The 13,844-nt window shown below is 24.1% G+C and overlaps 1 protein-coding gene across 2 annotated transcripts in view; it reads right to left on the minus strand.

The window, feature by feature from the left end:
* The window catches only part of LOC129966673 (TBC1 domain family member 2B-like), a 259,741-nt gene extending 246,488 nt beyond the window's left edge, over positions 1-13,253 (minus strand). The window contains exons 1-17 of one of the 2 annotated variants that reach the window (XR_008784287.1): positions 12,588-13,253; positions 11,463-11,613; positions 10,198-10,429; positions 8,853-9,085; positions 7,888-8,015; positions 7,182-7,316; positions 6,539-6,749; positions 5,703-5,809; positions 5,497-5,576; positions 4,990-5,083; positions 4,074-4,188; positions 3,738-3,880; positions 2,533-2,644; positions 1,784-1,915; positions 1,564-1,701; positions 1,066-1,242; positions 128-262 (exon numbers count right to left, since the gene is read on the minus strand). Coding sequence is in view for 1 of the 2 variants with exons in the window: in XM_056081190.1 (XP_055937165.1) it covers positions 128-262; positions 1,066-1,242; positions 1,564-1,701; positions 1,784-1,915; positions 2,533-2,644; positions 3,738-3,880; positions 4,074-4,188; positions 4,990-5,083; positions 5,497-5,576; positions 5,703-5,809; positions 6,539-6,749; positions 7,182-7,316; positions 7,888-8,015; positions 8,853-9,085; positions 10,198-10,429; positions 11,463-11,613; positions 12,588-12,985 (2,721 nt within the window). In the remaining variant the exon portion in view is untranslated. The remainder of the gene's footprint in view (positions 1-127; positions 263-1,065; positions 1,243-1,563; positions 1,702-1,783; positions 1,916-2,532; positions 2,645-3,737; positions 3,881-4,073; positions 4,189-4,989; positions 5,084-5,496; positions 5,577-5,702; positions 5,810-6,538; positions 6,750-7,181; positions 7,317-7,887; positions 8,016-8,852; positions 9,086-10,197; positions 10,430-11,462; positions 11,614-12,587) is intronic. The other variant, XM_056081190.1, reaches the window with a different exon arrangement.
* Positions 13,254-13,844: the final 591 nt, after the last annotated feature.

Genomic DNA, 13,844 nt, shown 5'->3' on the forward strand with positions numbered 1-13,844 from the left:
TTTAATTAATACAGCAATTAAACTTTTATATATTTCTTTAACCTAAAAAAACTAATATTTTAAAATACATTTTTCTTTTCACAAAGAAAGGAAAAAAATATATATATAATTGATAGCTTGTACTTACATTAGTCAACTTCTTGACATCTGTGCACTGTTCAGCTATACTTCTGAGGTATTTATTTAAAGCTAAATAGTCTTTTATTTGTAAGATTTCATTTTCACACATCTTGAAAAATGCCAGTGCATAACGAAAAAGAACCTATTGAAAACATTAACAAATAAACTTTTACGACAGTTTATCAAAATGATTATTAGCTGAAAAATATTTTGTTCAATACACCGATACCATAAAAAATATAATTTTTCGAGGAATTGTATATATGTAACTAATACTTTGTTCACACAACTACATATTTCTGAATACAACTTACAAACATCTTCAATAATAGCTGAAATAAAACAGTACATTTGTAACATATTACATTGTTCTAAACAGATTATACAACTTGTCAAATCTTACACTTAATTATTCAAAATGTAATCAATGATGTCCTGAAAATTAAAGAATGAATAAAAAAAGATTTTAAAAAAATCATATAAAATCTTCAGTATTTTTTCAAATACATCAAGATTTTAAAAATCCAATGTATTATATTAACATTCTCTCAAAGCTAGAGGGGGGGGGGGATCCTGAAATTTAATGAAAGTGGGTATTTCATACTTCTTACTCTAAACAATTTCAAATTATGAGAAAGTTATTACAACCAATAAATTATACATTTCCTGAGGGGCAAAAAAAATCTGTAAATCAATTTTTGTATGTGGCATCAGTTTGAAAATATATAACAGAATGGAACAACCAATAGTACAATAAAAAAGCATACATACTCGAAATTAACAAAATACTTTAAGATTAAGATCTTCATTTTCTATATCAATTAGATTATGTACATACTAAAATAATTTTCTGCTACTAAAGAAGCAAACACTGATTCCATTGTGGTTTTCAAATGATAATAATCCAACATTTAAAAAAAAAATGAAAGGAAGAGATTATTTTACCTTACTGCCTTCATAGAGAAACACATCCCATATTCGAAGATAAATATCCACAGGTACATTGTCCACAAATATTGTGAGAAACCAGTTAAAAGTGAATAGTGACAAATCAACATTATTTTGCTCCAGATGACTTTGTAGACGAGGGAGTTTATCAACCATCAAGTCTTTTAAAACTTTCTGTAAAGAAGAAAGTAGTTAATAATCATTAAAAGATCATTAGCATATTCCATAATAGTCAAGTAAAAGCATGCATTTTTAGTTATGAACAGATGTGATGCAAGATGTATTAAAATAATAATATAATTTCAGATAGCTTTTCCAAATGTTTCATTTTGATATACTTTTCTTTCAAAATATTCATTCATTAAAGATTTAAGAATTTTTATATTTTTTTTAACTCTTTAATTAAAACATTACTTCAATTAATAGGTCATATAGGGTTATACTAAATATTTTTTAAATAAATTTAATGCAGATAAATGATAAGATTGAGCATACCTGATCAACGTGAGATGTGATTAAAGTTCGTGTATAATAGCCATCTGGCATGATAAATTTAATGATTGCCACTAAACACCAAAAAGCATCTTCTTCATCCATAAAAAGTAATGCAATCGCAGCTAATCTGTTTAAACCCTATATAAAAAACAACAAAGTCAAAAAATTATACAAACATTTATAAACAAAATATAGCAATAATTTAAAAAAACGATTTTACTTGGCAATATCCAACAACTGGATCATGTCTACTATAAGCTAACAGAACTCTTCTCAATTTAGGGATACCATCTGAATCCAAATTTTCATAGTGGCAATTATTTGGCAAAGTTCTTAACAAATCAAGTTCAATCTAAAGGGGAAAATACCGAAAAGAAATTGTTAGCAAATCATATATTTGGTTCATAAAACTCAAGCATAATTTACAGTTCATTTATATAGCACAGATAACAAATTGCAATGCAGCATTTTAAGTACAATTTCATAAAGCATTCCAATGATTATCTACAATTCCAGATGATTACCACATAATTTATTCATTAAATGGCAAGCCAAAATTAATACTATTATTTATTGAAGAACAGAATGCCATTCATATTAAAACAGACAAAATTTCTTGGAACATTTTAGTAATATTAGCATTTAATGATGCCATGTTATAAAAGTACCAAAAAAATTGCTCCATTAATAAAATATAATTTCAATGAATTCAACATAAAGTTGGAAAATTATTTTAAATATATATATATATAGTTTATGCAGTTACATAACACAAAAGCATATATATTACATTTTCTTTAAATAAGATGAAAATAGTGTTCTTTTTAATAAACAATAGTTTATTTTTATCAAGAATATATTGAAATGAACAGATTTTCTTTTTGTTTCCAAACCTAGAGGTTATCTGCTTAATTAATTTAACAGTTCTGTTTTAGAATCGATTAACAAAACAAGCAAAGAAAGCAATACCTGTTTTGATGACGGATCTAATCTTGAAACATATTCTTCAGCATTCAGAAGACTAGAATAATAATCTGGTCCTAACAGAGATTTGTAATCTTTTATCCATAAATGAACACATCTGAAAATTAGAAATGTACAATATTACATCAAATTCAGCATCAATTTGGAAAAAATGAAATAAGCAGCTCTACAAATCTCCTGAGGAAACTCATGCTTAATATTATTTTCATTAAAAGATAGAGGATTAAAACAACAGTAAATAATCAGTTAAAGGTAATAGTAAATAATCAGTAAAAAACTTTAAAATTCTTTTTGATGGGGTGTTTTTTTTTTTTTTTTTTTGTTGTTGTTGTTTCCCCCCCCCCTCCCTTTTTTTTTTTTTTTTTTTGCTTTAGACATAAAAATAAAATTAATGTATTAGATCTTTTCAGAATACAATTCAAGAGAGAAATATAACAACTTCAAAAGAAAAAGTATGATTAAGAATGTATAGAGGCATTTGTTACCACCATCAAATAAGTCAAAATTGATCCACATCAAATTTTTAAATGATACAGATTAAGAAATGTTTTTAAAAAATGGTATTCCAATTATTATTTTTAATAACAATTAGTAGATATCAGTTATAAAACTGTATCTTAGGAGAGTAATTTCCTACTTTTCAACTATATTTTGCACTAATTTACTTTTTAAGAAAAAAATAAGATATAGTTTTTTTTTTTTTTTTCTTTTCTAAAAATTTATAATTATCCTTATTTTGGTAGGTAACATATTATCAACAATGTTAGTCTGAGCATTGTCTTTGAATTTTATAAAATATAAGCTTTATTCACTCATATAGAAAATAATTTACTGAATTTATAATGTTATAAGAAATAAAACAAAATTTATGTTGCCTGTGAACTGCATTTACATTTTAATTTATAAGAAACTGATTTAATGCAAATACAGGACAGAAAAAATTATTTTTCATATTTAAACAGTATTTGGTAAGTTAGAAAATGCTTGACCATGACCTTCAGCTCAATTTTCAAATTTGCAAACTGACAGAAAAAATATAAATTAGTATTCAAAGAAAAACCAAGAAAAGAACAATAAATTCATAGAAAATTTTAAAGTCAAGTCATTTTTTTATGCAGTGTTGCATGTAAAATTTGCAGTGTAGTATAAAGTTTTTTTGCAAAATAAACTTTTACAATAAGAAATATTACCCTTTCCATATTTTCCCTCTGTATTCATTAGGTATACCATTTCGGACCAAGTGTTTCAGTTCTGGGGATCTCTGTAATTCTTTTGTACCTAAGCAAACAATGAAATTGTCCCATTTGGTTCTCCAAGCAATCAATTCTGGATCCTATAAATATTCAAAATATATTTATCTTCAAATTTTTTAATCAAGACTCTTGAAAATCACATCAGGCTAAAATTAGAATACACTTAATGATAAATATAAATCATATAATTAATATCAAAGAATAGGAGACTAAAAGAACAAATATTCTAAAATCTAAAAAAAAAGCAGAAAAAAATTTAAATGGCAAAGATACCTTTGCTTTGTTTGTAAGATCTTCAGACTTTTGTTTGAAGTTTGTAGCTGTTAGAGATAAAGCATTTTCTTTACCCCACCTCCAGTTGAAACCCAATTCATCATACATTTTTTCTCTAAATTAAAAAATATATATATCTTTCAATGTGTTCTTTAACAATATGAATATCAATTCTAAAAACTACGTAATAAAATAATCAAAGTACAGTATCAAATACAAATACCAATTTTCTATATAAGAATTGTTTTAATTTAAAAGGCAATCAGAAACAAGCTAATATCTCAAGAAAAATTAAATAAGTTAATTTCATGTAGCTGAAAATTAATCATCCTTCTGTGAAAGTTGATGATCAAAATAAATGCATAATACCTGCAAATAAATACAATGCAGTTTATTTTAATAATTTCACTATTCAACTAATCAAATAAAATGATACAATTGTAAAACTATAAAAAATAGTATGAACAGCAATTTAACCGAAAATGTATATTTATAATTTTATATATACACATAAAATGAAATACTGTCAATCAACAATATTTCAAACAAATTATTTTACATTCTGAGAAATTGTTTTATTATTTTACGAGAAAAAAAATGAACATATTTTTATTTCCATTAATTTTTCTTACATTTTGTTAAAATAGTCAAATGATTAAAATTATGATTTTAGGAAATATAATACTATTGAGTTGAAATTGTTGAGATACACTGTTGAGATAAACTATATACTGTTGATATGAAAATATTATTGGAAATAAACTAATCTAATTATTTCTGTTCAACTAAAAGGTAATCACATATCTAATTACTAAAAAAAAATCTTAATTATTTTCTTTAAAGCAAACGAATTCCATCTTGTATCAAGTGATAATTTTTAATTCAATGACATACAAATAAAAACAAAAATTCTCACCTAGACCATGATGGTAGGATATTGGTATGAGCTGTACCATCTCCAGTAGCTTCTTCTAAAAGTTGATTAATGACTTCCTGGTTGAAATTTCCACCTAAAATAAGAAAAATTTAATTTAATATAAATACCAATCAATTTATTCAAAAATATCTCAAAACTGAAATTTCATAAAAATTAAAATCTACTTTAAAACAACATAGAATTCAAAATATTTTTTCCTCATTAAAATAATTTATTTTTTTCCCTTAAAATATGACTAGACTTAATTAAAATTTTAAATCTTTTGATAAGTATACAAGTTTTATTTTTGAACAATAGTTCAGAGTTTTTAACTACTAAATTTAAAATTAAATAATTTGCCCATCAAAGGCAGCAAGTTCTTAGAGTACATATATAAATAAGATTAATCTAAATTTAGAAATTTACTTTAAAATGAAAATAAAATTCTAATTCAGATAAGTTAATTAATTCAAAAAATTATTCAATATATATAATATATATACTCACCACTTTTGTTAAGCTCATTTAAAAGAAATAATAATTTGCTCTGAATCTGATAACTGCGTGCTTCCCATTCACTGCATTTCCTGGAAAGAATTTTTTTATATATATTTTAAAAGGAATAATATTTTTAATAATAATTTTTAGTATTTTTTTTTTAAATCAGAGCAAAATATCAATCTTACAAACCATTATTTCTATGTAATACTTACATAGAAATCAATTGAAGTCTCTTTTCAGCATCTCTTCTTAACTGGTTCAACTCTAAGATTTCATGATTTAGGAACTTGTTTTGTAATTCAAATGCTTGAACTGAATCCTATAAAAGAAGTAACTTTCTATAGCATTTATAAAATGATCATGAATAAATTCTCAAATGATAAAAGTATTTCAAATTAAAATGAAATAGAATCCATTTCAAAATTTTGCATACTAAAAACTGAACACATTCAAAAAATAATTCATCTAATAAGTTTGATTTTTTTAATTAATCTGCATCTAGTATACTTCATTAATATTTACAGTTTAAAAGTAAATAAACCAAATGGCAAGAAATAATTTCAGATACCAGATAATATTTATATTTTAAAATAATTTGTCTTCAAATACTTTTAGAAATGAACTTAAAATGACTTGCAGTGTAAGTTCTATCCAAACAACAAACAATATAGTAAGTAGAATATTTAAAAATGGTTTTAACTTAAAAAGCTCTGAAATTCCATTTTATTTTTATATTAAGTTTCATAATTTTGAAAGTTGAAATTTTATTCATAATGCCATCAAACACATTTATTTACAACAATTTTCATACAAACACTTGAGACATTAAGTATTCTTTGAATAAATAATGATTTCCCGAATAAGAAATAGATATTTTTAAAAAAGAAAAGTAAAAACTTACAAAGAGAGAAACAGCACTTTCTTTTAAGTTATAAAACATTTTAATGAATAGACACATTTTACACATTAAATCCATAAACACTTCACCCAAATACCACTTCATTAAAGTACAATTCAAAAGAAAAGGAAGAAATGTAATCTTCAGTACTTTTAAATCTTCAATGCTCATTGTTTCCTTTGGTTCAGCCACAGTTTCTGTTCCTGCAGAAAGGCTTTCAGCTCTTACTTTATCTTGCTTATCAGTCTCCAATTCAAAAATCTCATTAGTAAGGTTCACAATAGTGGTATCTTTCTGTCTGAGCATGTCTTGGAAAAGTTCATTATTAGCTTTCAACTCAGTAACTTCAGAATTCAAAGCTCTGTATTGAAACACAGGAAATTATAATAGTGAAGCAAAACATAATATATTTACAAAGTTAACTAGCTATCAAATAATTTATGTTTAAAAGTTATAGTGCATTTTTTTAATGTTCTAAAAGTAAAATTTATAGAATCTTTCATTGTCAACAAAATTAAAAAACATCCTCTGAGTGAATTATTTAAATACTGTGTATATAAAAAATTTATATTCAAAAGCAAACAATCATTTATACAATATATATAAAATGCAGCTGTTAATCTCTAAATTCTTGCTTTATATCAAAATCTGCTTTATATAAAATTTTATTTGTTTATTTATTTATTAACATTCTAATCTGAAAGCATTTCAGAATTTGAAGTGCAAGTATAATTTTATAATATTAGAGTTAGCACTTATATTTACAATTATTAAGCACAAAAAAAATCCTTACAAGATTTGTCTTTGAAGTTTTTCCACTTCTTGTTTTTGCTCTTGCACATCATGAATAAGATTCACAATTTGCTGGTCTTTTTCACTGATCATGTTCAAAGATACGTCTGATCCCTTTAACTGATATAATTGAACTCTAAAATTAAAGAATTAAATCAACTTCACTGAGAGTTCCGGAATAAAAATTATGAAAAGATTATTAAAATACCTTTAATATTTTTCCCTATATAACCAAGCTGATAAAAATGGAATCTGTTATGAAAAAATCGTCAAAAGGTATGCAGAAATTAATATCTACATATCAATTCAAAATATAAAACAATATAGTAGATAAAATTTAATTCATAATATATTAGATCATTTTAAACTTTTAAAAATGAGAGTCAATAATTAAATTAATATGAACAAATTACATAATTATAAACTTATATAAAATAAAATATAAAGTATTCTTTATAACTTTTTATTCCAAACATTTTTCATAGATCTTAAATGTAATTGCAAATAAAAAAAAATCTTACTACCTTTTTTATTCAATATTTTATTAAAAATTTATATAAGGAATTTTTTTTCATTATATATGACAATCAACAATTTAATATAAACCTAGATGTGAAATTTAGAACAAGAATTTTAAAATCATATTTTTTTGAGTGATATTTGTTATTTAAAAAAATGGCAAAAGAAAATCAATAACTAGAACTAACAATGTCTCTTTCTCTTTGGATGCAATATCTAATTGCCTCTGCAAAACTGATCGAACTTCTTGACTAGTCATAACTTCATCACGGAGGTTAGATACTTCTTCTTCCAAATCTTCAATTTTAATTTTCAGCTAAAATTTAAAAAAGTAATAAATTATAATAGTATATAAGAAAAATGTTACATCTTTTTTATGATATTAAACAATAACATAATTTTATGGAATGGGTAAATTTTTTAATTGTTACTAACTTGATGGAAAAAAAACTAAGGAAAAAAAGGTATCATAAGAATGCGATCAAACCTAAATATGAATGTTCTATAATAATGAATTAATAATGAAAGTTAATGTTCATGAAATAAATTTAATGATTTCAGAATATTCCATTTCCACCCTATGGTGAAAATGCAAAAATAAAGAGGTTTTTGACTTTTTTGCTGAATATATTCTTCAGTGATTTTTTATAATCTATTTGATACATAATTTCATGCTTATTAAATATTTGTCAGTAACCAATTCATCAATCTGACACCAATATTCAGAGAATTTCGGTTTTGCTATTTCTGAATAATTTTAATTTTTTAATAAATTTATGCATCCCTTAACTATTTTTCTTTCATTTTTTACATGGTTATTTTTACTAGAACTGGAAGGAATAGTCTGATAAAAAATAGGATTTTAAGTATGGCCTTATAGAAATTCAAAACTGAGGCTATAAAAATACTTTTAAAAGAATTAGAAATTGTGTTTATTTAGGCAAATAACATCCTTTTTGTGTTTGTTAAAAATGCATTCTATGTATGTTTATTATTTTGGTGATCTCATAAATCATTAACTAAACACCACCACATCAATAATTAATACACTTTCAAGATATTATAAATTTTTGATTCACATATTAATTATAATTAAATTCCATAAATAAAAAAAGAAGAAAATATGCAAAAAAAAAATATAATACAAACATACACGCTTGCAGTAAGGGCAATTATCTTTTGTACTTATAGTGGAATCCTCCATTTCTTCGTCTATAATACGAGATTTACGAAATGACTGTGAAAGTTTCAACTTGAATGCAGACAAACTTTTTGTAGATTTTTGAGCAACTGGAGAATCACCATCAGAAGATGCTGATCTAACAGTTGAAGGTGAATGAGAAGAATTTTCTTGATGCAGACTAGTTTCTTTAACAGCACAATTTGCTAGAATATATTTTTTAAAATTCAGTAGAGGAAATCAAAATTGATGTGAACTATTTCAATTAAAAATTCCATTGTAAATTTTATAAATTTTTAAAATTTATTCTTGCAGTAAAATTTTGATGATTTTCCAAATTAAGTTGGATGAATCCATGTATTCAATCTCCTGGTTAAAAAGCTTTCCCTTTTAATATTTCAAATGGGACTTTAATACTAATTTGAAGCAATAGCTCATGAATAGAAAAAAAAATGCAATAAATATGCTGATTCCTCTTTTTATATATATATATATATATATATATATATATATATATATATATATATATATATATATATATATATACACAAGTCATTATTTTATTTTTTCCATTAATATTCAATTAAAAAATATTACAACTTCTTTCATTATGTTTTATATTTTAAAACTTAGCAGAAGGAAAAAAAGTGAATTGTTAATAAAAAATGAAATTTAAAAGCCTTATTAACTTAATGTATATCACAATTAACTACATTAGATATAATGCTGATTTATGATAAAAAATAGAATTTTATTTAATTATTTATTTATTTATTCCATCCAGGATTAATTTTATTTTGAAATAACGACAGAAAATACTTAACATTTTCTGTAATAGATCCTTATACAATAAATAAATCAGCAATTTCAAAAAATTACATCAATAAACATAAAAGCTTAATAAATGTTTGACAAACAATGTCTCTTTACCACACTGTGTGAAAAAAATTTCTGGCATTGGCAATTTCTGACATTATAATATAATTATAAAAATAATTTCAAATTCTCATTATAAGAATTGCCAATTCAAAACTTATTTCTCTTTAAAATTTAATAAAGAATTTTGTACTATTTGAAACATTTCATTATAAAAGATCCACAAAATAGCCATATTAAAATAATTCCAAGTTAATCTGATTTAGTTTTTATAGCAAACAATCTAGGATTTCAAACTTATAACAAGCATAATTTTTTTTTTCAATATTTAAAATGAAGCAACAGAAGAATAAAATATTTCCAGATAAAATTATAAAAGCAAAGATAAATAAAATATCAATTCTAACAAAGAAATGTAAAATACTCAGTAATGATAGCTTACGTTCTGGGGTCAATCTTTCATTCTTCCCCAAATTAGCAGAATGTTTTACTTGAGAATAAAATGAATTTAATTTTTGTTGAGCAGTCACAAAAGGGCTACTGCTACTTTGAGCAGAATTTTCTCCTATTACATCCTTAGGGCAATCGACTGGAAGCATAAGAGGATCATCTGCTACATTAACTAAAATGTTGGAATCTGGTGAAAATTTAGCTAACAAGCCACTTTGAGGTCTCTGTAAAAATAAATAAAAGAATACTTTATTCTGTCACAAATATTTTTATCAAGCATATACAATTTTGAAATTGGAAATACATGTATATATTAACATATTATTAAATAGAGGTTTGAGTAATAATGAACATATGCAGTTGGCAAAATGTTCATTATTACTCACTTACAGCTGAAGTAACTTCCATATTAATGAAGTGAGAAACCACAAGAGAAAAAACATTAAATTACTTTAAAATAAAATGAGCTGATATGTTGAACTGAATATTTTTATGAAATATCTATAAATAGATTTCATTAAACCCAAAACAATAGAATAATGAAAATTTACAAATCCCAGATAATTTTTTTAACTGCATACCATTTTTTAAAAAATTTTGAATTTACATCTAATTATTGGATATATGATATTTCATGTCATTTTTGACACTTTCTTCCAGTTTCCTTATTGAAAAGCTAATAAAATATTAATTTTGGACTTATATAAATTAAAGCTAACTTTTGAACTTCAGAAAAATAGTATCAAATTTAGAAATGCAACTTTGCTGGAATTAGGAATTCAAAATTCATCTATTGTTTTTTAATGAATATGTTCAAAATATATACAATAAATTTATTTTAATAAAAATAATCTGGGAATAAAAAAGAAAGCTTGTATAATAAATTCTGAAAAAATTAATCGAAAAGCATGAAAACTCGCTGAAAGATGTTCAATTTAAACACAAATTATTTATTATTAATGCAATTTATTTGGTTAGTAAATAATAATGAAAATAGAGAACACATCATTACAGTTAGTGATTTTGCAAAACATTTACTCTTTTTTTTTTTTTCAATGTCATCCTTTCCAATAAGGCTGACTCATCCCAAAGCTTACTGAAAAATACCATTGCTGAAGATAAAATTAAAGAAAAAAAAGAGTGCATGTTATATATAAGAATTAAAAGTCAAATGAATAATTTCAAAGAAGAATGATAAATATTTTTGAAAAAACATACACATACAAAACATATACACACAAACGTACACATACTTACTACTCTAAAATCACCAAAATTAGTTGACTGTTCAGTAATATATTTAGTACGTCTCAAACTGTGAGCTTTTCTATACTTCTGTAATTCTTGGAGCCAAAAGAGTGCTGTTTGTCTATTACTTGCCTCTAAATAATAATCTCTACCAGGAATGCTATTGTAAATAATTGATATTAGAGACTTAATACCAACAAGAATAAAAATAAGTCTTTTGCATATTATATATATATAAAAGGAAGAAAGATTATATAGTTGTTTATTATATAATCTGAAAATAACACTTTAGAAATATACTCTATCACAACAGAAAATTATTTACTTAAATGCTGATCAAAAATGCCAAATATTAATTCATTATAATCACAAAAATATTTTCAAAGGATTATTTAATTCTTTTCATGCAGTAGTTGGATGGTTAATTTACCAACATAAATGAATGCATTCTATGAATTCATTTTTCTTGTTAATAACAAAAGTATTATTAAAGAGGCCATTAAGCAACATTTACAATTATAGCTGAAAGTGGAAACATATCACTATTTACTAAAGCATCAATTGTCAAATAAAACATATTTATCAATAAGAAGTTTCTTAGTACTTAATTACTTATTTATATTGTTCTTATTTCCCTTTAATCATTTCTCTATCAAAATAAATAAAATTTTTCCTTTCTATCAAGAAAAGAAAAAAAAAAAAATAATTCAACATGATCAACCTATATTAAATATTTCACTTTCCAATTTACTACACTTGGCTTAGTAATAATAGAATAAATTACATATAACACAAAGTAAATAATAAATAATTTAAAATAATCTTAGTAAGAGAGATAAATTTTCAACACATAACATCAAGCAGTTTGTGTTAAAAACAAAAATTAAGACAAAATATATCTTATTCATATTTTTATCTAATTCTAAAAATCATTAAAAAGCAAACATGACTATACTATAACATAATAGAAACTATACATATAAATATTTATTTTTCTTTTAAATTGCATACTTGAAAAAAAAAACAAAAAAAAATTTAAAATATACAATATTTTAAACATCTATAAAATAATAGATAATAATAATACTATTCCTTGAAAATATATTTTTCCCTATTTTGTTTAGTTAAAATTACCTTATAGTAAACAATCCAGTTCGTTCTTTATTATCCACTTCGAAAGTAAATGTAGCTTGAGAAATATCTATTTCACCAAGAGGGACTTGGTCTTGGGGAGATCGATAGTAATACAATTTACAATTATCTTCGGAGAAAACAAACCACCTTTTCCGAAAAGTTTTTAAAATTGCGCGATTTCCTAATTTATTCAAATATCCACAAAGCCTTGAATATTCTTTATTCTCAATTTGTTTGGACGGATTAATATTTGAAGTAGTTTCTGACGTTTCGGAGATAAATGTGGAGTCTCTCCGATCTATATTAGATGAATCTGATGGTTTTTCATCACTTTTATCTTCATCAAGTGTCAAGTCAATCAAATTTCCGACCAGCTGTTCATCATTGGGAGTTGTCATGTTTAGCACTTAGTTTCATTATTCACGTCATATCACACCCGCATGATAATAAATATTAAAAATTTTAATATAAAATATGAAGAAAATATTATGAGCTATTATAAAACATTGCATCTAAAGCTTTCCAAAATAATAAAAATTTGAGTTAACTTAAACACACATTTTTAGCATCACATTTCGCAATGTTTACAAAATTTAAACCGCACGCGAATTAAATAACAACACCCCACGATTTCATTTACGGTTGACAGTGAAGACGAATTTATTTCAATGTGACAGAAATCAAAAGTTCCGCTTTGACGTTAATTTCATTTCTTTTTTTTTTCAATAATATGATGATAAGGCAAAGCCATTAGGGTTACTTATGAATCACTTCGAAGATAGATAAGAAAAGGTTGAGGCATTGCATTAAAAAATATATATTGCAAAGAATGGTTTTGTGCAACAGTTGTTGTTTATCCTGCTACTGTGGCAAATCACTGTGCCACTTTCGTAGTAAACAGGCAGCGTTATAGAAATAATATAAAGTTTATTTATTACTTGGCTAATAAACCAATGTTATGCTTGGATTTCATTTAAGAAAACTGAAAAATGTAAAATTTGAAGTAAATGATTCCGCTCTTTGCACAGATGAGATATTTTTATTTTATTACAGAAGAAAATTTTCATTTTATTTTCATTATTTCTATAAATCAGTAATACCTTATTTTTTTACTCATTTTATTTCATTATTTGTATAAATCAGTAATACCTTATTTTTTTACTTAATCGAAAGGGATAAATTTTGAAGGTGTTAATTTTAATTATAATTTCGAACAAAATTTGAAATAAGCTGATAGATTCAAAGAATATTGAGCCA

Source organism: Argiope bruennichi, chromosome 1 (genome assembly GCF_947563725.1).
Source record: "Argiope bruennichi chromosome 1, qqArgBrue1.1, whole genome shotgun sequence".
NCBI lineage: Eukaryota > Metazoa > Arthropoda > Arachnida > Araneae > Araneidae > Argiope > Argiope bruennichi.